The sequence below is a fragment of the Mercenaria mercenaria genome, chromosome 12 (assembly GCF_021730395.1).
Source record: "Mercenaria mercenaria strain notata chromosome 12, MADL_Memer_1, whole genome shotgun sequence".
Classification (NCBI taxonomy): Eukaryota; Metazoa; Mollusca; class Bivalvia; order Venerida; family Veneridae; genus Mercenaria; species Mercenaria mercenaria.
The window spans coordinates 51,131,095-51,155,125 of NC_069372.1; the positions used below are offsets into that span (position 1 = coordinate 51,131,095).

The window sequence follows — 24,031 nt, forward strand, 5'->3', positions numbered from 1 at the left end:
TAGCTGTATTTTTGTTATGGTAAATACGACTAATTATTCTATATCTATTTTATTTACCCAATCGTGAACGTTCATTTGCAGCACATGACCGTACAATATATTACCTTATTGGACACACGTGTGTACAAATATTTGTATTTCTCCATATTTGGGCGGTTCAAAAAGTCACATGTTAAACATACGATAAAGCCCGAAATGCTTGAAAATGTTCCGAATGTAAACCGGGTGAAGTAGGCGCTCTATGTACAGAGTTATATTATGCGTCTTGAAATGAGGAAGGCAGAAATACAATATTCAGTTAATTATTTTTAATTTTAACTAAAATAAAATAGATATAGAATAAAAAAGTTATTTAACATTGAACTGTACAATACGAGATGTATTTGGACTCGTATCCAGCTGGGAAAACCATATTGGACTCGCCTAGCGGCTTGTCCAATATGGTTTTCTCAGCTGGGTACGTGTCCAAATATATCTCCGTATTGTACAGAGCAATGTTAAATAACCTAATATTGTTAGCAAAGGACACACACAAGCAACCAAAGATATGGCAGACTCGCCCCTAGTGTTAATAAAACTGAATTGATCAAAAATAATATCTTTCGCACTTGTAATATTGTATTTACATGAATATTGGTAACAGACTTTGTTTGTTTTTTTTGTTTTGGGTTTAACGCCGTTTTTCAACAGTATTTCAGTCATGTAACGGCGGGCAGTTAACCTAACCAGTGTTCCTTGATTCTGTACCAGTACAAACCTGTTCTCCGCAAGTAACTGCCAACTTCCCCACATGAATCAGAGGTGGAGGACTAATGATTTCAGACACAATGTCGTTTATCAAATAGTCACGAAGAACATACGCCCCGCCTGAGGATCGAACTCACGATCCCGCGATCCGTAGACCAACGCTCTTACCTACTGAGCTAAGCGGGCGGGTAGGTCAACTGTTAACATATATACTATAATCAAGATCGTCTTTTTTTCAGTACAAATAAATTTAGGAAAATCTGCAGCTAACAATGCACCTTTTGGCTAAAAAGCACCTTGATTTTCATCCAGCTAAATGATCAAATGCTTTACTCTGCAAAGAAATTACACAGTTTGGACAATCGCATTACAACTATGCAATGATGGAGTGGCGGGGGTACAATATTTTAACTTCATAAACATTGTTCCTTACAATATGGAGAGATATTGGGACGACCATCCAGCTGAAAACAAATATTGGAAGTAATATAATAATTTATTTGGCATCAGTTTTAGCCTTTTTGTTCTACGCTTATCATGGTGATGAACAAATCTGACGTGCTTGGCCTACGTAAATATCATTCAATTTCTTTAAACGATGAATCAGTTAAAGGTGAATCGTCAGAATATGAAATAAAATTGTATTCAATACAGAAGTATATTGACTGGCGATATAAGTTAAATCGCTGATTGGAAGAAAGAATAGGTATAGAATAAAATATCTAATAAAGGAGGAGACACGTAGCATGACTTAACAATATTGCTTTTATTCTCTTGCAGTATTTGTGATGACGCCACAAGGAAAACCGCGTACCAGCTATCGAGTCACCGTATCAATTTTTTCTCTCAATTTTCAATAATTCAATGAGATGCAACAGGATGCCGCAGATCTATTGTACAAAAGCAAACACGCTAAAAGAACATTAGCTCTGATGCTTGATAATATCAAACGTATAAATGAATATTATTTATGGTGTTTTTGATCACAGAAAAGCTGGATAATTTGTGTTAAAAGCAAGCATGGGAATATTTTTGTGGTAGGATAATTACTGATGGGATTGATTAAATGAGAAATTTATCAGTGAATCAAGGTGAAGTGAAATGTACTTGATGAAATGGTTTGCATGTGTTAGAGAAACTGCCTATACGGCTATACAGGGTGGCAAAAGAGTACGTTGCCACAATTTTTTACAATAGCCAGGGATAAAAGACTTAGTGTTAATGAAATAAAAGTGATGAAATGTAAGCATAGCTTTTAAAATAAATTTTCTAATAACCGTATGTGCAACTTAAAACGCAGTTTGGTTAATTTTGGAAAACGCCTTTATCTATAATAAATGAAAACTGTAAGTAATAAGATTACGTGTATCATTGTAACTTTTTCATACTTACAACAAACCAATGAATGATATTTGGTAATGTACATCATTGTAACGGAACTTAACCGTTATAGACGAAGTAGGTAATACTTTTGAATACAGGTAAAACTATATACAGTTAGTAAATTACTAATTTTCTTGCACACAGAAATTGAGACGGAATGCAGGGGCATTGGTGCAGCCTTATTGTCATCTCTAAAATATCTGAGTTGAAGATTACTGTAGAGAAAAGCGGATACAGTTTGCCGATTATTGAAAATGCCTTTATCTAATTATGAAATTGAAAACTGAAGAATATACACATTATGTGCATAATATCCCACGCTGTTTCATTCTTTCTAAGAACTGTTGAACGAGAATTATGTGTCTTTGTATCACTAATTTCATTGCGATTTTTCGGACTTTTAACAATTTCAAACAAATTTGGTTTGAACTTTGAGTAAAGTTAAAAAGTTACATGTCTGATTGTACAGGAAACAATGTCAACAGAGAAAGAAATTAACACGGAAGGCAAGGGCATTGATGGTGCTGTTCAGAGCCTAATTGACACCTCTACATTGGGCGCGGCAATAGCCGAACCAGAGGAATTCGTTGAAGATTACTGTGAACAAAAGCGAATAGAGAGAAGGCGTCCTAGAATTAAACACATACCTAACTGTAGGGAAAAGACTACAATCTGCATTAAAATAACATGTGTTTATATGCTGTCATACGTTGGGCTTACTTGTATAGTAGTCGGATATTCGATTCTAGGTGGATTTTTGTTTCGTGCTCTCGAGGAAGCCAATGAAGAAAGAGTTGACCAAAATGCATTGGATCAAAGGCATAAGTTTAGTATTGACCTCGATAATGATATCAGCGAACATTTTAGAAGCGCTTTACACAGTTTTTCAGACCCAGTAGTTGCAAAACTTCGTGAGAATGCATTGGCAATTATAAAAGATGAAATTGAAACAAATATGGAGAAATTTAAAAATGATGTGACACAGCAGTTTAATTTAAACGAAAGAAACCAAACTGATTATAGAAATCATCAAAATCAAAGTCATCAAGATCAAAACCATTTGCGAGGCCTGCTAAGAAGCAAACAAGACCAAATCGAGGATGCGTTCAGAGTTTTTGGCAACGACTTGGTAAACGATACCGTCAAATCTATTAGAACTAGATTATATAAATCATTATCTGTAAAGGATTCCTTAAAACATTCTCTTAAATACAACAAGTTTAAATTAAATACAAGCAAAATTCATAAGTTTCAGTTAGACACGTATGAATTAGTAAACAGAGACGGTTGGAATGGAGTAGACCCTGATTCTGAGGAAGGCGCTAAATGGACCTACGCTGGTGGTCTGTTATATGCTGTTACTGTTATAACTACGATAGGTATGTATGAAAAAAATCGTCAACACGTTCTTCTTGTAAAAAACTTAAAATTATTTTATGATCATGATCGAATTTTCATCCAGAATGCTAGTTAACCTTTGCCACAGATAAGTCAGACCGATTATAACTACTAAAGGTATGTAAGACAAAATTATCGCCGACATAAGCTTTTACATTATTTCATTATTGAATTTGCATCCAAAATGCTAGTTAACTTTTGCCACAGATAAGTCAGACCGATTATAACTACTATAGGTATGTATGACAAAATTATCGCCGACATAAGCTTTTACATTATTTCATTATTGAATTTGCATCCAAAATTCTAGTTAACTTTAGGTGCAAATTAATCAGAACGAGGCTATTTTAGGCACAAGGTGGTGTTTTACTCGTAGAACATTAGTTCTTTACTCTGATTAGAGCCATCATTATATTCGTGATCTGCTAAAGTAAGAAGTCAGGGTTAGAGCGTTGGATTCTTGATCTGTAGGTCACTTGTTCGCATTCTGGAGAGAATGGAGTTAGAACGTGACCTCAGCAATACTTTTTGTCGTGTTGAGTTTCCACTCTTTCTTTTTTATCATCACAGCAACGTTGTTTGTGCCGTGTGGCGGCCATAAAAGTCTCCCCGCACATTCAATCAGGGCTGTTATATTTCGTTCAACACAACTTTTTATGTCATGTTATTGGTACTGTTTATTTAATCAGCTTGAATATTTCGGCCTGGATGGTTCCAATACTCCCGCTTTCATAGCTTTGTGTATTGTATAATCCCCCTTGCATATGTGCCTGCTTTTTAATTTTGTCTTTTGGCAGTTCCTGTGATATGCAGGCTCAATAACCTCAGATTCCCTTTCTAAATTCCAGTTTGTTAAGTTCTGCCCATTGTTTTCTCAGTTAGTGCAAACTCTTTATTTTAACTGGGGACCATACGCCGCTTTTCATGGAATTACACGCTAGTGTATCATTGATGGTTACATGTGCACCGCCGTATGAATACATCTGTGGATGGTTCTAAATTGATTTTTTTTACTTGTAATATGTGTAAATATTGAGTTCTGCTCAACCCGGGGCTAGAGGGCGCGGACGGTAGCATGCATTTCCGCTACCGTCCATGAACGGGCTCAATCAAACCGAGCTTGTAACATTTCTGTTTTTGTCGTGTTGAGCGACCTGTGGAGTTTCCACTTTTTCTATTTACACTGGTAAAATTACAAGAAGCAGTCATTGACTGTATCTATCTCTGATATACTTGAAATAAGCAGTATATTAAATTTGCTTCTTTATTCAGAACGATAAATATACATATATATGGCCCATTCCCAGTTTCAGTTGCATAGTTGTGACGTCACGTAAAGGCAGACTACTGAAGAAGTTTTAACGGCAGATTTGCCATGACCCTTAACATAGTCTCAATGTTTTTTGATACACGTACTTTATCGGGCGCTAGCAATGGTAGCTATGGTAAGAGTGTTTTGTGGCTTTACGTTAACATGATTGCTATTCATGCAACAAATGTTAGATGACGATTCTATCATTTAAGATGTCTCTAGTTCAAAATATAAGCAACATTCAATGGATCATTTAAAAGTTAAAGGGAGAAAAGATACCCAAACGTAAACTATATATTTATCCGCAATTTATTTAAAAGTAAACTATGACTTCTGAATAAACAGACAGCTGTATAAGGTCTAGCACAATATTAGATATTAAACAGCATCTCAAATCATTTTGAACAATAGAGAAAAGCGAATTAGTCTTAGAAATAAATAATGCTGTCTGACCCAATAGCATCTATGCAGATTTGTTTAAGAAAACACTATCTTTAACATGAGAATCATGTTTAATTTTGACAGCACGCGTTAACGGTGACACCGCGGTAGCCTCCTTGAAGCGGCTTAGAAATAGTGCTACCATACTCTATCTACTGTATACGAAACACGATACCTCGATTGATACATTACAGAAAAGTGTTGTAATTTAATTGTTGACACATTGTATTTGTTCTACTAATAATATTTATCTTCGTCGTGTATAAATTGATTAAAACACACTTTTGGCTATAAACTATTTCTTGAATGTTGATATAGAAATAAACTATGAGAATCTTATGAGCGTCTTTGCTTATCTGCCACCACAGATAAGCGAGTCTGTATGAACAAAGGTTAATGATAACGAACTAGTAGATACATCATTGTTTTTCACAAAAGGTATTCTTTCACTGATTTGGCCGTGTGTCTTTTCTGTCGACAAAGAGGTTAATGATTTTTATTCATAGTTCAGACATTTTACTCAAGTGGCAACATTTCAGATACAGTAAAGTACACTGTTAAACAACTTTGATCAGTGTGAACTTTATCTTTGTTAACAGACTAAATATCCTAGGTGCATAGGCAAAATCAATCTTTATCCCCGTAGAGAAAAGATCGCATCCGATAATTTATCAAATTACTCACAGAAATTAGGCTGAAGCTCGCGTCCATCGTCAGATTAATCCAAACGATATTTGATATGACGTGGTGCTAACAACTTCTTTTCTTTGCAGTGAACAACCCCCGAGAATCACTGAAGAAAAACCCGTCGAGAATATCTGAAATTCGTACTACCAAGAATATAGTTTCCTTTATGACAAAATGATAAATGTGTGCTGCAATTGTACCAAGAACATGTTTTAGTATCAGATTAGTTTGTGTAAATCATACTTTGCAAGACCGTTTGATGATTTTTAGCTTACCTGTCACATAGTGACAAGGTGAGCTTTTGTGATCACCCTTCGTCCGTCGTGTGTGCGTCCGTCCATCAACAATTTCTTGTCTGCACGATAGTGGTTTCATTTATGATATTATTTTAACCAGACTTGCACACAACTTGTATCACCATAAGATCACGGTTCCTTTCTTGAACTGGCCAGATCCCATTATAGGTTCCAGAGTTATGGCCCCTGAAAGGGCCAAAATAAGCTATTTTGACCTTGTCTGCACAATAGCAGTTTTATTTATGATTTGATTTTTACCAAACTTGCACACAACTTGTATCACCATAAGATCTTAGTTCTTTTCTTGAACTGGCCAGATTCCTTAATGGGTTTCAGAGTTATGGCCCCTGAAAGGGCCAAAATTAACTATTTTGACCTTGTCTGCACAATAGCAACTTCACTTATGATTTTATTTTTACCAAACTTCACACAACTTGTATCACCGTAAGATCTCGGTTCCTTTCTTGAACTGGCGAGATTCCATTATGGGTTCCAGAGTGATGGCCCCTGAAAGGGCCAGAATTAGCTATTTTGACCTTGTCTGCACAATAGCAGCTTCATTTATGATTTGAATTTAATCAAACTTGCACAAAACTTGTATCACCATAAGATCTCGGTTCCTTTCTTGAACCGGCCAGATCCCATAATGGGTTCTAGAGTTATGGCCCCTGAAAGGACCAAAATTAGCTATTTTGACCTTGTCTGCACAATAGCAGCTTCATTTATGATTTGATTTTAACCAAACTTACACACAACTTGTATCACCACAAGATCTTGCTTCCTTTCTTCAACTGGCCAGATTCCATCATGGGTTCCAGAGTTATGGCCCCTTGAAGGTCCAAAATTGGCTATTTTGGCTTTTGCAGCCATATAGAGACTTCATTTATGGTTTTATTTGATACAAACTTCCAAAATACCTCCAACAACAAGAAATCTTGGATTCCATGACAAATCAGATCCAATCATAGTCATAGGTTCCAGAGTTATTTTATATCTGATTACCCCCCCCCCCCCCCCCCCCCCTGACTGTAATCAAAATAGATTTATATCAGTAAGTACTTACAGGACTTATTTGAAATTTCATTATTGTTATTAGTTGGACTGAGACAATCAGGGTAGATAACTATGGACTGATTTTATGTCAAATTACCTCCCTTTATTTCAAATTAAAATGGGTATATCTCCATAACTTATGAAGATACTGATCTGAAATTTCATTTATGTCAACAGATTTATTTGGCAGATCCTTCTTTTGTCCACTTACAATATTTTTTTTAATTACTTCCCTTTTACGTTACTATAAAAAAGCTTATTTTTAGTAACTTTTTTTTATTAATGGCCGTAGGGAAAACATGAGACCAGTTTTCTGTGGTACAACATAGATGGTACCTCCAATTTTTAGATGTATTTTAACATATCTATACCTTGTAAGATTTTTTTTCTTTTTGGTTAAATTTCTTCCTTTTGTTGTTCCTGTCCTTTAGATTTAGATATTTTTTCTGAGTACCTTCTTGTCCTCAAGTGCATTGATAACAGGTGAGCGATATAGGGCCATCATGGCCCTCTTGTTTACCTTTTAATGCAGCGCAAAGCAAGGGAGCTGGTTTCCCGCTAAATGATGCGCACAGCAAGGAGGATAGTATCCCTTACAATGCTGCGCAAAGCTAGCGATTTAGTTTCCCCTTTGATACTGTGCAAAGCAAGGGGTCTAGTTTGCTTTTTAATTCTGCGCAGAAAGGGAGTTTGTTTCTCTTTAAATGCTGCACAAAGCAAAGAAGCTAGTTTGCTTTTTAATGCTGCGCAAAGCAAGGGGGCTTGTTTCTCTTTTAATTCTGCACAAAGCAAGGAGGCTTGTTTCTCTTTTAATGCTGCACAAAGCAAGGAGGCTTGTTTCTCTTTTAATGCTGCACAAAGCAAGGGGGCTAATTTCCTTTTTAATGCTGCGCAAAGCAAGGGGGCTTGTTTCTCTTTTAATTCTGCACAAAGCAAGGAGGCTAATTTCCTTTTTAATGCTGCGCAAAGCAAGGGGGCTTGTTTCTCTTTTAATTCTGCACAAAGCAAGGGGGCTAATTTCCTTTTTAATGCTGCGCAAAGCAAGGGGGCTTGTTTCTCTTTTAATTCTGCACAAAGCAAGGAGGCTAATTTCCTTTTTAATGCTGCGCAAAGCAAGGGGGCTTGTTTCTCTTTTAATTCTGCACAAAGCAAGGGGGCTAATTTCCTTTTTAATGCTGCGCAAAGCAAGGGGGCTTGTTTCTCTTTTAATTCTGCACAAAGCAAGGGGGCTAATTTCCTTTTTAATGCTGCGCAAAGCAAGGGGGCTTGTTTCTCTTTTAATTCTGCACAAAGCAAGGAGGCTAATTTCCTTTTTAATGCTGAGCGCAAAGCAAAAGGGTTAACTTCACTTTCAATGTGCATAAAGCAAAGCAGCTAGTTTCTCTTTCAATGCTGCGCAAAGCAAGAGGGCTAATTTCCCTTTTAATGCCGAGCGTAAAGCAAGATAGCTAGTTTCTCTTTTAATCTTGTGCATAGCAAGAGAGCTAGTTTCCCTTTTAATGCTGCCCAAAGCAAAGGAGCTAGTTTCCCTCGTAATGCTGAGCGCAAAGCAAGATAGCTAGTTTCCCTTTTAATGCTGCGCATAGCAAGGGAGCTAGTTTCTGTCTTAATGCTTAGCGCAAAGCAAAGAAACTAGCTTCCCCCTTAATGCTGCGCACGATATTCTTTCACATTACCTAGATGCGTAGAAAAAATACATGATTTTTTACATTCTTCTTATCATTATAAATTTCTTTGACATCGTACATGCAAAATGTTCATGGTTGCTAAAAATAACACATCCCAAATTATAATTCAGCTAGTTGTGCCACCGGAAACGTAAGATAATTCAGAGTTTAATGATTCGGATTTGTAACATGTCTTTGCGGCTTGAGTTATAGTAATAATTGATAGTTCCTGTGAGACTTATTTCGATAAAAAGATCGCTTTCAGTTTCCTTTAATTGATTAAATCAAATATTATCAATAAGTCATGGGTCTATTTCACGAAATAATATGTGCCTTACATCTCCATCACCTATTTATTTCTACTTGAACTCTGATATAGTTCAATTGGTCTGCACTCAACATACTAATTGATCAATCAATCGAAATGATACATTGAAAGTAAATTTTCTATAAAACAGAAATGGAATTATAAATTATCGTCGTATTATATAGCGCGGTGGTCGTCATTGCTTTTTAATTGGATTGTATTATCTCATATAATTTCAGATTATACTGTTCAATGAAAGGCAATTACTTGATACATGGTGGTTTCGGAATAGCTTCCGAATTATAGCATTTTACATATTGAATAACAATTTGTAATGAAAATAGATATTTCCTAAATATTTTCAGTACTTGTATTTTTGCTTTCACGATATTTATGCTCATTCGTCAATAACAATTTTTACTATTTTTGTTGTGTCTACGCCAAGATGCACTTGATGGTCTCTTTGTACAAAGCATATACTCCGAAACAAACAAATATATATATTGTACCCGTATATATTGATTGTACTATTTTCAGCAATAATACCACGCCACTCAAATTTCACATAATAAAAGACAGTATACAGACAGAAATACATTTACCAAGACTAATTATCAAGAATATGAAATGACACTAACCAGTCATGTACTTTTTTAGTTTTGTCATCAGACGTCTTTCGGATCTCATCAATAAATGGTAATTTAAATTCTTAATTGTCACAACTTCTGAAATTGTTCTTCTAAATACAAAAGTTACAACTCTTACAACATAAATAGAGGATATTAAGTTACTGTCTTATAAATTTAAATTTATTAAGTGAGTCGGAGAAAATATAAAAGTCGAGGCTCTGCCGAGACTTTTATTTTTTCGTAGACGAACTTAATAAATTTAAATTTATAAGACAGTAACCTAATGTTCTATTTATCCTACCTTCTGATCTAAAATCATTCTTTAATTAAAATTCAAAATTTACCACCAACTAGATCTGAGTCTGTCTTGCACAGAAATTAATACGCCCCACCATTATACAAACAGGTCTTTAAAATAAAAATATTATAAAATTAGAGCCGAAAAACAAAGGCTAACCTTGTTCTGCTTTGTGTCTGACTTCTCTGTTCTGCTGAACATTAAAGAATAATTTTAATTTGCTGCCAAGTGAAGTTTTGTCCGAAGATCAGTTGAATGTCGGATTGCCCATCCTCACCAAGTAAACGATTGACGAGACTTATATAAACGCCATATCGCCGCTTGACAAAACGAATAGGCAAACCGTTTCCTCGATGATTTTATTCAATAACACTCCATAACAGATGCAATATATTCCTAGATTGACGAGTAGAAAGCTAAAATTCTGAACAAACGCTATACATGAGTCACTTTCTGTTTCTCCGAGCGTTTCCGTTATAAAAACTTTTTGTAGTAATTGCAAGTACGGTATGCATACACTATACATTTGTGATGGTCTCACATACCTAATAAAAGCGCGTTTATGAAAATAATTGCATAAATATGTCTTTTAGCAGTTATTCTCAAAAACAAGATGGCGTCGTTTTAAAAAAAATCCAAAAAGTAGTCCGCCAAGCTTTATTTAGTCACTGACCAGATAAAGCAAAATTTATCTGACCCCTTGATTTTTGCCTTTATTTTGCATGAAGGTAGGATAAATCTGTTTATTGAACAATTATACCTTTTTAAAATATAGTAAGATTAAGTAATTAGTTTTTATATTGACGATAAAAGTTTTATTCATGTCGGACAGATATTTAACTATTGCGTTATAAAGTATGTGCTTGATATGCATCTGTCATGAACCAAGTATGCTGTTATCTTATATGGTTGTGTTTTATGCTTTTGAAAGGATCGTCTTATAGGGTTTTTATTATTTTATAGCCAAGAAACCAGTTTTTCCCTCACAACACATACCTGGAGAAAGACTTTGTTAAAATTTTACTGAGAATTTCTGAGTAATCATCTGTACATATCAGCCCGCTTGTTTCATCATGCTTTTAAGAATAAATCAAATTCTTATTGAGACGATCTACTTTGAGTTTTTCTCAGAAACCTTTAATTGTTTGTAAACGGCGTCAATGGCGTATAAAGAGCCGAGCAGATACATGGTGTATTACATCTAACGAGAAATCAAAACAAATCTATTATTATTTTGCATAGTTATGTTCTATGCCTCTACGGAACTTCTTATAAATATATTATTTTCGCATTTGTTTGATATTCATGAACTTGATTTAATCAATTTTCATTGGCTGGTACTCGTAATGGATACATACAGCATGCACTCTGGTTTGAATCGTCAAAATTTAAACGGACGGGAAAATCTTGTAAATTGACAGCCAATTTAGAAACAATTCTTCTGATCAAAAGCTTTTCATACCTCCAAATAAGAAAAGGAAATATTATACTTTCTTGTTTGATATACACCACATTTGTTACTGAAGTGGTAATATTTGGTACAAATCGTACTTGGAAGAAACATTATACTATTACACTATTTCGATAAGCAATACCACATGGGTAACAAAACATATGAAAGATCATTATACAATACTACTTTACTGGAACCTGTAAATCTTTATTTGTCTTGTTGGCAAGAATTATACATTAGTGTCACTACTATGAGTATATAGATATCATATTTCTTTGAGCTGGGCGGTAAATATTTCCAGCATGACAAGGATATTGTCAACCGAGGCGAAGCATAGGGTGCCAGTATATCTCCGAATGTTGACAATATTTGAGTTATCTTACCGAACAAATATATTTGATACGCATATTACAAAATACTTGAGAAACAGTTTCTGTAAATGTTAAATAAACCTACTTGTTCTGATTTTATGCTATATACAGGAATAATGGTGCTGTTCTGAAACAGCAGTAAACATGAAAGAAAACTGTCACGGCCCTGTCAGTTAAAGGTTAGATGTTACAAAACATCTCATTTGGACAGGACCAAGAAGTAAAGCATTTGTTTGATGGTATTTTTTCTAATCACTATAATTACTATGAAACTGAACATAAATGTATACGAGCGGTCAGGACTAGTTTTTAAAATGTTACAGCTTGCTTGATGAAGATTGGTAATGTTAGACTACTGACTTGCTACGGACATGTCTTTGACAACCTTCAACGATGTGATGTAAATCATTGAGATTTATCAAGTGTTATGTTAATTTGTAATACACATGCTTTGAGATTTATCAAGTGTTATGTTAATTTGTCATACACATGCTTTTGATAATATACAGTTGATACACTATAAATTGATATATCAAATACTGAAAAATTGGTAAATTCAATGTATAAGTATATAACGTTTTATTAAGACTGATATTGTTACGATAGAGCAAACGCAATATTTCTAACAAATATTGGAAATACACAGGCAATATCGGAGAATTCTCTATAAAGGAATCTGTAGAAAATAGATCAAAGAAAAAATAAAACCTATTTGATGTCAGTTGACACCACTGACTTCGAATAATGGACGGTATACATACGTTCCATGCATGTTTTTACTGAAATTAAAGGTAATTATCAAGAGGTTTGAATTTAATCAGAAACAACCTGTTACGAAAAGAACCTGTTTGCGACCAACTCAATATACGGTCTTATATACCGTAAAATCCAAGTTCATGTTTTATAGATTCTATTAAGATAATTTGGTTATGATGCAATCTAAAAATAGCTAAAATTCTTTTAGATTAGTAACAAAATCAATGAAATAATTTCACCATTGTCTCATAGAAATTAATATACGGATTGAAAACATTCGAATTAAACCGAAATACGTAATCAGAATATATTTTTTTACATCATCGACAACGTTTGCACAATAGCTAGACCTTGCTACAAGCAGAAACAAATACGTCAATAAATATTTTAGTGTTGAGAGAGTATACCCAGCCTACCTGTTTCTTTTCATATTTTTTTTAACTTCTATGTGTCCATACATACAATTCTTTAGGATGAAGTGTAAGGTGGACTGCATGAAATTCTCAGAGCATGTTAGTTCTATTTGATCATTGGTTTTACAGTTTGGTGTGCGATAAAACGAGTCAGCTAATATAATCCTGAAGAAATCAAATAGCTTTACGGTTACAAGGATATCTTAATACATATCGATACTTGCATAAGTCAATCATAAGATATATATGTGTGTGTGTGCGTGTGTGTGTGTGTGTGTGTGTGTGCGTGCGTGCGTGCGTGCTTGCGTGTGTGTGTGTGTGTGTTAAAATGTTCATCTAAAATCAGTGTTTACTTCTTGTAATGATCAGTGTACTTAGTGGACCAGGTTATGTATTAAATGAGCATCCGTCTGTGTGATACATTATTATACATTTTATGAACATAAAACTTGGCAAAGCAATACAATTAGATGAAAGTGTCCAAATTACGAGAAAGCATTAAATCACTATAAATAATTTCGCAAACTTAATTTGTTGTCTGTGAGTGTTCCATATCTGGAAGTTCATGGAAACACCACTAATTGAATAACGGCATATGCAAATCAAATAATTTCTAACACTAGAGAGACATTTGAGTTGGAAAATTGGATACACAGTAAAATCCGGCAGAACTAGCATTGCAATTATCGTATATGTATATGATTATGTAGGTATGATTGTAGGAGTCATTGCACTTTCAAGTATGACATGCTCTTTATAATACTGATTTTAACAAAGCAGAAACAAGTTGTGCATATTTGATACCAGTAATAGGTTGGCGTTAAGTGACGCAACAGATACCACAGATTCAGTAATCCCCAATAGATAGAGCATGTATCTATCTTATTCAATATTGGAAGATGCCCGACAGGTCCAAGCTATTACATTTTTTCTTATTTACTTAACATTTTCATTAGTTTTACTGACGAATTAACATTTCCATTAGTTTTATTTACGACACAGTTCAAAGCTATAACCTCAAGCCTTGAATTCGATATCCATAGCGGTAAGGAAACCAATTCAAAACTCGTCTTACCCAATTATTTACAATATTCAGAGCCATTTTAGTGCAAAAGTGAACAAACTCGGTTTAAAAAGATGTGTTTATTTCACTATGGAAAAAATGTTAAATCAAATTAAAATTTATTAATTAAAGGGTTTACAGTCTTTTCTCACATAAAATGCTGTATTCTTTTGATGGTTATTATAGAAAATATTTTCACAAACATACTTTGATATGATACCTCATCGTGCAATCTCTTTTATCACTCTAGCACAATGAAGCGAGAAGCAATTAGAAATATAGTAATTAGGTTCACTTAGAACATCCCTTTTAAGGTAATTTGTGTTTGCAAATTAAATTGATTTGAAAATTGCCTTGTGCAAATAATTCATTTTATTTCATTTACTTCGTTGATTAAAAGCATATCTAAAATAATGTTATTGAAGATCCGTATCTCTAAATTCGTTCTAAAGATAAAAATGTGATGCTACTTTTAACAAATTTATTGATATTTTCCCTTGACATTTTCCCTTTAAAACAGTAACAATTTAGTTCACTAAATTAATTGAGATAATGCTCGAATAAATGTTGCATCAGGTACGAGTACATCCCAGATAAATGAGGATTTTTTACAATAGTAGAATAAGCAACATTTCTTATTTATCTTTTTATATAAATCATATAGAGAGATATAATAAAAAATGCTAGCAGACTATCTGATTTGAGTTCATTATGATAAATAGTTTAAATAGTTCTGACCAGTGCAGTAAAAGGCCTATTGGATTATCAAATAAAGAATATCATCTAGATGGTGTGATATTTTCTTTATTGCAGTTAAAGCTGCATATTCGAAGAAAGGCCCAACGGAACCTCCTTCTCATATAATAAATTCTGCGGTGCACGATTAATGTGCAAACTAGGGGATTTAGTGTGAGTGCATATATTTGAATCGGTGACATTTGTGCTAAATGAACTTTGTATCAAAAGAAAGGCTGTTTAATTGATTAACTAAATTGGTAAGAAGACAAAATTACTATTTGATTCACCTTTTCAATAAAATGTTTTCCTTGTTTTCTCTTTAAATATGAGACAATATGGAACAATCTACCTACTACTGTTACTCATATTAATAAATAACCACTTCTCAAAACAATTATTAAGAATTGTTTGCTGATAAATTTAGCATACCTATTCCAATCATTTTTTATGAACATTATACATAATCTTTTCCATACAGGAAGTATTTCTATTCACGTTGTCCTTCTTTTATTTAAATACAAGTCAATAATTGATATTCCTAGGGAGAAACGAACCATCTGGAAATTATTTTTGAAATGCACCAAAGATATGTAAATAATATTTACCGCCATTTCACAGGATAAATTATAAAAAGTATGAAGAGGAAGAGAAAGAATAATGTTAACTGTCATATAATAGTATATATGTATAAAGGATATGAACAACAAGGAAATGGAAATGATATTTACTGCCATTTTATAGGATACCACATTGTGTTTAAGAAGAGCTACGGTACATTCACTCACATGTGTATGCTCAAGCCTTATTATTAATCAAAGCACTAAAAGTGCTGAATGCGGCGGGCTTAAATAGAAGACATGAAATATAATGGAAGATTATATTTTAAAATTTCTCTTTCTCAAAACAGTGAGATTTTGAATTTTAATTATAAATTTGCATCTAGAATATACACATATCATTGAATACATATTTTTCTCAGCGAATCACATTTGTACCACGTGACTGTCCAGTATCTTACTGTATTGGATCCATTATATATTCCGTATTTGACTAGGCAAATTTTTTATTCTAATCTGCATGTTAGCAAAACGATAAAAGCCATATACCGATGAAAGTATCCGCATGAATATCAACTTAATGCAATGTTACATACGTCTAAAAGATGAGTTCATATGTCTGTTTGATTGTCTTTTTCCTTTTTTACCGAGAATAAAAGGCATAGAATAACAAGAAAATAATGATAAACCAATGGATGCTCACCAAAATATGATTATTGCATATTAAAAGAAACAAGAGGACCATGGTGGCCCTACCTCACTCACCAGAGTTGATCTGACCTACTGACCTAGTTTTTGACCTCACATGACCCAGATTCACACTTGACCTAGAAATCATCAAGACAAACATTTTGACAAAGTTTCATGATGATTGGGTTACAACTGTGGCCTCTAGAGTATTAACAAGACAAACATTCTGACCAAGTTTCACAAAGATCGGGTTACAACTGTGGCCTCTAGAGTTTTAACAAGCTTTTCCTTTGATTTGACCGGGTGACCTAGTTTTTAAACCCACATGACCCAGATTCGAACTTGACCAAGACAAACATACTGACCAATTCTTATGAGTTTCAAACTTAAACTATGGAGGTTAACAAGATTTTCCTTTGGGCTGGCCTGCTGACCTGTTTTTTGATCCTAATGACAGTTTCAAACTTTACCTAGAGATCATCTATACAAACATTCTGACCAAGATTCATAAAGGTTGGGTTACAACTGTGGCCTGTAGAGTGTTAACAAGCTTTTCCTTTGATTTGACCGGGTGACCTAGTTTTTGATCCCACATGACCCAGATTCAAACTTGACCTAGAGGACATCAAGACAAACATTTTAAACAATTCTCATGAATTTCCAACTTAAACTGTGGACTCTTGAGTGTTCACAAGATTTTCCTTTGATCTGGCCTACTGACTTAGTTTTTGACCATACATGACCCAGTTTCGAACCTGACCAAGAGATCTTCAAGACAAACTTTCTGACAAAGTTTCATAAGATTGGGTCACAGATGTGGCCTCTAGAGTGTTAACAAGGTAAATGTTGACGGATGACGGATGACGCATGCCGCATGACGAACGCAGCCGGACAATGACTGGTCACAATAGCTTACCTTGAGCACTTCGTGCTCTGGTGAGCTAAAAAGTGGAATTCCTGACTGGGCACATATAGTTTTAAAAAATACTCATGTTGAATTAATAAAATATTAGAACCTCACTGGAATATTATCCCACCATAAGATGAAGATACATGAGGGCCATGAAGGCCCTGTATCGCTCACCTGACCTATTGACCTAAAGATCATCAAGATTAACATTCTGACCAAGTTTTCATTAAGATATGGTCATAAATGTGGTATCTAAAGTGTTAACTAGCTTTTCCTTTGATCTGACCCGGTGACCTGGTTTTTGAAGTGACATGACCCAGATTCAAACTAGACCTAAAGATCATCAAGTTTAACATTCTGACTAAGTTTCATGAAGATACAGTCATAAATGTGGCATCTAGAGGGTTAACAAGCTTTTCCTTTGATTTGACCTAGTTTTTGACCCCACCTGACCCAGATTTGAACTTGACCAATAGATCATCAAGATCAACATTCTGACCAAGTTTCATTAAGATGTGGTCATACATGTGGCCTCTACAGTGGTAACAAGCTTTTCCTTTGATTTGACCTGGTGACCTGCTTTTTGACCCCAGATGACCCAATATCAAACTCGTCCAAAATTTATTGAGGATATCATTCTGACTAAGTTTCATTAAGGTTGGACCAAAATTGTGACCTCTAGAGTGTTAACATGCTTTTCCTTTGATTTGACCTAGTGACCTAGTTTTTGACCCCAGATGACCTAATATCGAACTCGTCCGAGATTATTTTGAGGGTAACATTCTGACTAAGTTTCATTAAGATTGGGCCAAAATTGTGACCTCTAGAGTGTTAACAAGCTTTATCTTAGATTTGACCTGATGACCTAGTCTTTGACCCCATATGACCCAATATCAAACACAACCAAGATTTTATTGAGCGTAACATTCTGACCAAATTTCATTAAGATTGGGCCAAAATTGTGACCTCTAGAGTGTTAACAGTCAAATTGTTGACAACGGACGACTGACAGACAGACGGACGACGACGGACACAGAGCGATCACAAAAGCTCACCTTGGAGCACTTCGTGCTCAGATGAGCTAAAAATGCGCACCACCTTTTGTTGCCAAGAAATATCCTGACTAGAATGGCGCTATAGTTCATTAAAGTTGAACAATCAAAGGGCAGTAACTCAGTGATAATCATTCGACCAAAACATGAAGATAATATGCAACTTCCGATGAAGTTTCTATGGATTCCAGTCCAGGACAAAAAAATGGTACTATAGTGTACTAAAGTTGAATTATCAAAGGGCAGTAACTCAGTGAATCATCTGACTGGAACGCGCATTTCCTCTTGGCAGTGAAGCTTCCTATGAAGCTACTATAAATTCCAGCCAGTGGTTGCTGAGGAATACTCTGGACAAGAAATGGTACTATAGTAAACTAAGTTGAATTACTAAAGGGCAATAAGTCAGTGAAAAATCATCTGGCTGGAAGTTGGAACATCAAGAAATATGCATATTTCCTCTTCGGAGTAAATCTTCGATAAAAGATTGATGAATTCCAGGAAATGGAACTTTTGTATACTATGTTATGTAATCAAAGGACAATAACTTTGAAAAATCATCCGACCAGAATATGAAGATAATATGTGCATCTGATATAGCAATAATATCAAACAAGAGATTTAAAGAAACAAAACTTTTAGTTGATGAAAAATGCCTGAAATAAAACACTTGAGACACCAGGTCTGTATGAACAAGTGACCGAGTATAGCCGTGGCAATACATAAGTCCCATACCGGTGAAAATGTTTTTTACTTGACTTTCAATAATGACTTTGACCTATGGCCGACAACAATGGGTCATGTCCGCGACATATAGCATAATCATGGGGAACATTTCTGTGTAGTACTAAAAATATCCTTTGATGCAATTAATGTAGCAGAAACAAATTTTTACTTGATCTTGAACAGTGACCTTGACCTTTAACCGACAAGCATAGATCAAGCATTGACACACTGTCTCATCATGGGGAACATTTTTGTGTAGCACTAGATAATCCATCAGCAGAAACAAATTTTTCTTGACCTTCAATAGTGACACTGACCTTTGACCTATAAGCATAAGTCAAGTACATGCATATCTACTTATTGCGCTCTAACAGGCGTCATTCCTATAATCCACTCCGGTGTTCCACCTGTAGGGGACTATAAAAACCTACTGTTCTATTTATCGTCTGATTTAATATCATTTTTTTAAAATAAAATTTCCCAACAACTAGAGTAACTAGCAGCTGGTATCCAGGTATGTGTTACTTCTATAAGTAAGCTTAATATTACCTTTAAACTTCATTTTTTACGATATTTTAAGTTTTTTGTTTTTCATCACGTTATGTCTTATGGATCATAGTACATGTTCATTTAGCAAAACGGAAATGCACAACTTCACACAATAAATACATTAAGGTCTAGAGGTCCGGCTAAGGGTGTAATTAACGACATATCGAAATTCACTGTATCACGATACATATATATATATATAGTCTGGCGATAAGACTTAGAGTATCGTATCATAGGTCTGTTTTACGATACAGTGAAAAGTAGAGATCGACATTGAATGAAAACTTCCATACAATCACTGTTGAAGATAGCAACTAAACAAATGTATCATTTATTACAGTTTCTTTAACTTTAAAGCAAAATTTCAAGTACTTTCCAAGAGAAGGAACATAAATTTTTTTTAATTTTGTCACATGATATGTATTGTATTGTGAGACTAAGCATATCGCTACACCCCTAGTCCGGGCATCAATATACAACATGTACAGTCATGTACTATTAATTTATTATGTACTGTATTACTGTGTATAAGGTAATTGCTGGTAAAAGTTCTGATTTCTTGTCATAAAGCAGAACATTTTGGGACAGCGTGATAACATAAATCTGACTGTCGCTGTCCCGTCACGTCCAAACTTAAGAAATCCCCAGTGAAATCCGTTGTGAATGTTTTCTGGTACATGTACAATGTATTTGTATAGATTACATCTCTGATAATGAATTTATGTTGACATTAAAGCATAAAATTGCATCACTGACATTTTTTTAATGTATATGTGTTTTCTTTCTGCAAGTTAGTGTCGTTCGCGTCCGCTGCGTATTGAAACTGGTGTCGGGGTAAATATCTCCTCACACCTGTTTACATTATATTATATAGATTTATGTCTATATAGATTTATCACACTGGATAGGCAAAACGACAGTCCTCGCATTGTTACGTCAGACCGAGCGTATTTGAGCGCCAAGGCTCGAGAAAAAATGGCGAATTCCGATCACGATATATTCTGGAAACAGAAAGCAGAAGGATAAAAATTTGTATCGTGAAAAACTTTCTATTTTAAGATCGTTTGTTTATAATGTTAATGGGTTTTTTTATTGTTGTTAGTATTTTCTACAAGATCACAGGGAAGAAATGAGTTTATGATTGGAAGTCTGAGAAATCAACAGTGCTCGTTTAAAAATTGGACCCGATTCTGTTTATTACGCAACGGCCGTACATGTATCACCAGTTTTAAATTAATAAGCGTCTATCGATTTGATCAGGAGTGATCAAGTCAGCATTAACCCTTCAAGATGGTAACATCAGTTATCGCGGGGATACGTGCCTGCGGGAGATGATCTCCAGTTGCGATTCTGTATATTTATAGTTATACTTCTTTGCTAAAAATCAATACACCCTACAAATTATTAACCTTCATAAAATAGCTCTGACAAAAAATCCCAAACATCATGAAATAAAAGCAGAAAAATCAATGGCTAACATTGTGTTTTGTACCGGCCTTCTGTCAATCTGTGTCCTGCTGAACATGAATGACGTAGTAATCTTCTTTTAATTTGATGCCGAACTTGTGAAGTATCCGAAGTTCTGCTAGTTAGATTCTAGTATCTAGTTGCAAGTTGGAATAACCATTCTTACCAAGCAAACGTAAGGCCCGATTTAAATCTATACACAAGCCATAACGCTGCTTGATAGAAAAATAGATAACCTTTTCCTCAATAACATTCCATTCCAAATGCAATATTCCTTGATTTGAGATTTTTTTAAACTGTTAAAAGTGCAGAAATCTATAATGCTATCGGTCATTTTCCGTTTCTTCGAACGTTTCCGTTATAAAAACTATTTTGTGGTAATTGCAAATACGGAAGGCATACGCTATATATTAGTGACACCTTGACACGGTCTCACGTTCCTATTAAAAGCTCGTTTTATAAAAAAAAATCACCGCATAAACAGATATGTCCTTTAGAAGTTGTTGTTGTTGTTTCATTCACAAAAACAAGATGGCGTCATAAACAACAATAATTAAAGAAGTCCGGTAATACCTATTAAAACAAAAAATATCATTCGCCTAGATTTTCTTCTTTATTCTTATTAAAATGCACGAAAGTAGGATAAAATACAAACTTCATCAAATGCATTTTTACGGTGTAATAACAATGAAAATGTGGACTATTTTGTCACAGTGTGTTGTTTGGTTTTGTCCAATGACATTCCGCGAAGTCAAATAGTTCTGTTATTGAACTAGTTTGATGGGTTTATTACTGTATAAAACAGGTTTAACATACAAGATATGAATACTTTATAAATCATCACGCAGTAACCACTAACCCTTCTTCTCATTAAACTATCCGTTTTACAAGAATTATTACGCTTCAATTTGATGTGTTATTCGGATTGTCTCCAATTTTCGATCTTCCGCGCGATGACACACTTTGAAACTGTGAGTGTTAACTAAGCGGCAGAGGCCGCAAGCGGCCCGCCGCAAAAAAGAGTTAAGTCGAAATACAATCTACTAACTTTCGAAGCATTCTATATCATATTTTACACAATATGAAAGTACCTGACTGCAGACATGTGGTTATTTCTGGTAACGGTCTAATATGGAATGTTGCACATTTACAAATCACTGAAAGCACTGGAAAAGCACGTGAAAAATCTATTTGTGACATAGTACTGTACAAGAACTTTGCTGCTTCATTTGGTACGATAAATGTTGAGGAATTTGAATTTAATCTAAACAATAAAAAGTGCATTTTATACATTTAACTTAAATTAACAATGCATTCAATTGCTCGGTTTGAAAAAAGTAGGAATCAATCAACGACATAGACAATGGTAAGACAAAACTAAATGAAATGCTTCAGTAGGTAGGTAATACAGAGGTAACGTATGAACGATGCTTTAATTATATCATACTGACATTTAAGCAGATCCTCGAACTCAGTTTTTAAAGATACCCAGTGCATATCCTTTACTAAAATAGTTTTTAAGGTACTAACTAGTAACTTAGAAAATCCTCATCAATCGAATTTCATTTGACTTAATATTTAAAAGAGGTGTCTTCGCAAAAAGAAAACAAAAACAATGTAAACCAGTCATTTTAGAAAACAACCTTCCAGTTTTTAATATCACATTCGTACTTTGCTTATCTGTACACGTTTTTACATCAGGCATGCGATACTATTTATTCACCAAATATGTTAATTTTATGTTAATATAGATACTTTTAAGTAATAGTTCAGATTTTCAAATATGAATTTATGTCTAATATATTTTTAATATTCTTTTAATATTTTTAAAGATGTTGGATCCAGTTTAGGTATAAATATATATGATACTGTGAATGGGGACCAACGAATAAGTGGAATAGGTATTCCAGATTAAACGTGGTTGGACAGTTATATAATTTCTTTGATTTAAATTAATTACCGCCATACTTTTCTTCCAATAGACTGTATTGATATCGATCAAATCACGAGATACATGCGCTTTTGATTATACTTTTACATTTTTACAAAATCTTATAATTGCCCATCCAACTATGATTGAACTATCGAGAAAAAGTAAATGAAGGTGAAGATCTTAAATAAAATATTAAAGAAAGATTGGAAATGTAATTTACTTCAAGAGATGTTGGAAAGCTATGGACTTGGCTTTCTTTCTATGTTTGTCATACAATCATGGACTAAAGTCAAACAAGAAAGTCCACATTAAAAAAAAAATCCTCTGTGAGTAAAAGATAGAGTGAAAACAACGAGCAACTTGATGTTTTTACAAGGAGAAATAAGACATGTAACTCGTGTGTAAAATGCTTTTATTTGTATATTCGATACCATTAAAGTTTTGGTAGCCACTTTCCTATTCAATTGTTAATTGTTTCCCTTTTTTCTATCAATTTCTAGTTCTAAGTGTCATCTATCTTTTAACAATTTTCTAAATGAATAAGAGCACACCCGTATATTACAATACCTTGTAACTGAAACACATAAATACTGGTTTCAATCGTGTAGGCACTGGAATTCTGCTAAAAATCAGTAATTTCTTCACCTAGTGCATCAAGATAATTGGTTATGTTCGGGGATGGTTTAAATGATAAGATTGGAGAACATTAGTTTTGACAGTAATGCATTTTCTTGTCTACAAAAATAAAAAAAACCGGTCACTTAAGGTGATTTATATCCTCAGGAAATATGCTTTGTTGTAGACCAGCCTATTTCCTTATTTGATCTCGGAGTTAACATTTTTCAAAAGAAGGAAGTGTTCAGAGAAAGAGAGGAAATTTTCATTGGATCATTTCAAAATTGATCTATTTCTAATCGGGTTCGCATGCTTATGGAAACTTATGAAATGTGCAATACCGATTTGAGCTGAACACTAATGTAGAGGAAAATTAAATGTATCCTATAGTCGCAAAGAAGCAGAACGAATAACAACACTGAGCGGAAATACAGTCACCGTAATTTTTACAGTCGGTTTATGGCACTTTACGACTGACGTTTCCATATTATGCCAGAACCATAAACCAATTAAGAAAGGCAGT

The 24,031-nt window shown here is 34.3% G+C and overlaps 1 protein-coding gene across 2 annotated transcripts in view; it reads left to right on the plus strand.

The window, feature by feature from the left end:
- The first annotated feature begins 1,502 nt into the window (after nt 1–1,502).
- The window catches only part of LOC123535175 (uncharacterized), a 28,011-nt gene continuing 5,482 nt past the window's right edge, over nt 1,503–24,031 (plus strand). Inside the window, exons 1-2 of one of the 2 annotated variants that reach the window (XM_053520039.1) lie at nt 1,503–1,989; nt 2,600–3,509. In XM_053520039.1, coding sequence (XP_053376014.1) covers nt 2,606–3,509 — 904 coding nt within the window. In that variant the 5' untranslated portion in view covers nt 1,503–1,989; nt 2,600–2,605. Of the gene's footprint in view, nt 1,990–2,274; nt 3,510–24,031 lie in introns of both variants that reach the window. The other variant, XM_053520038.1, reaches the window with a different exon arrangement.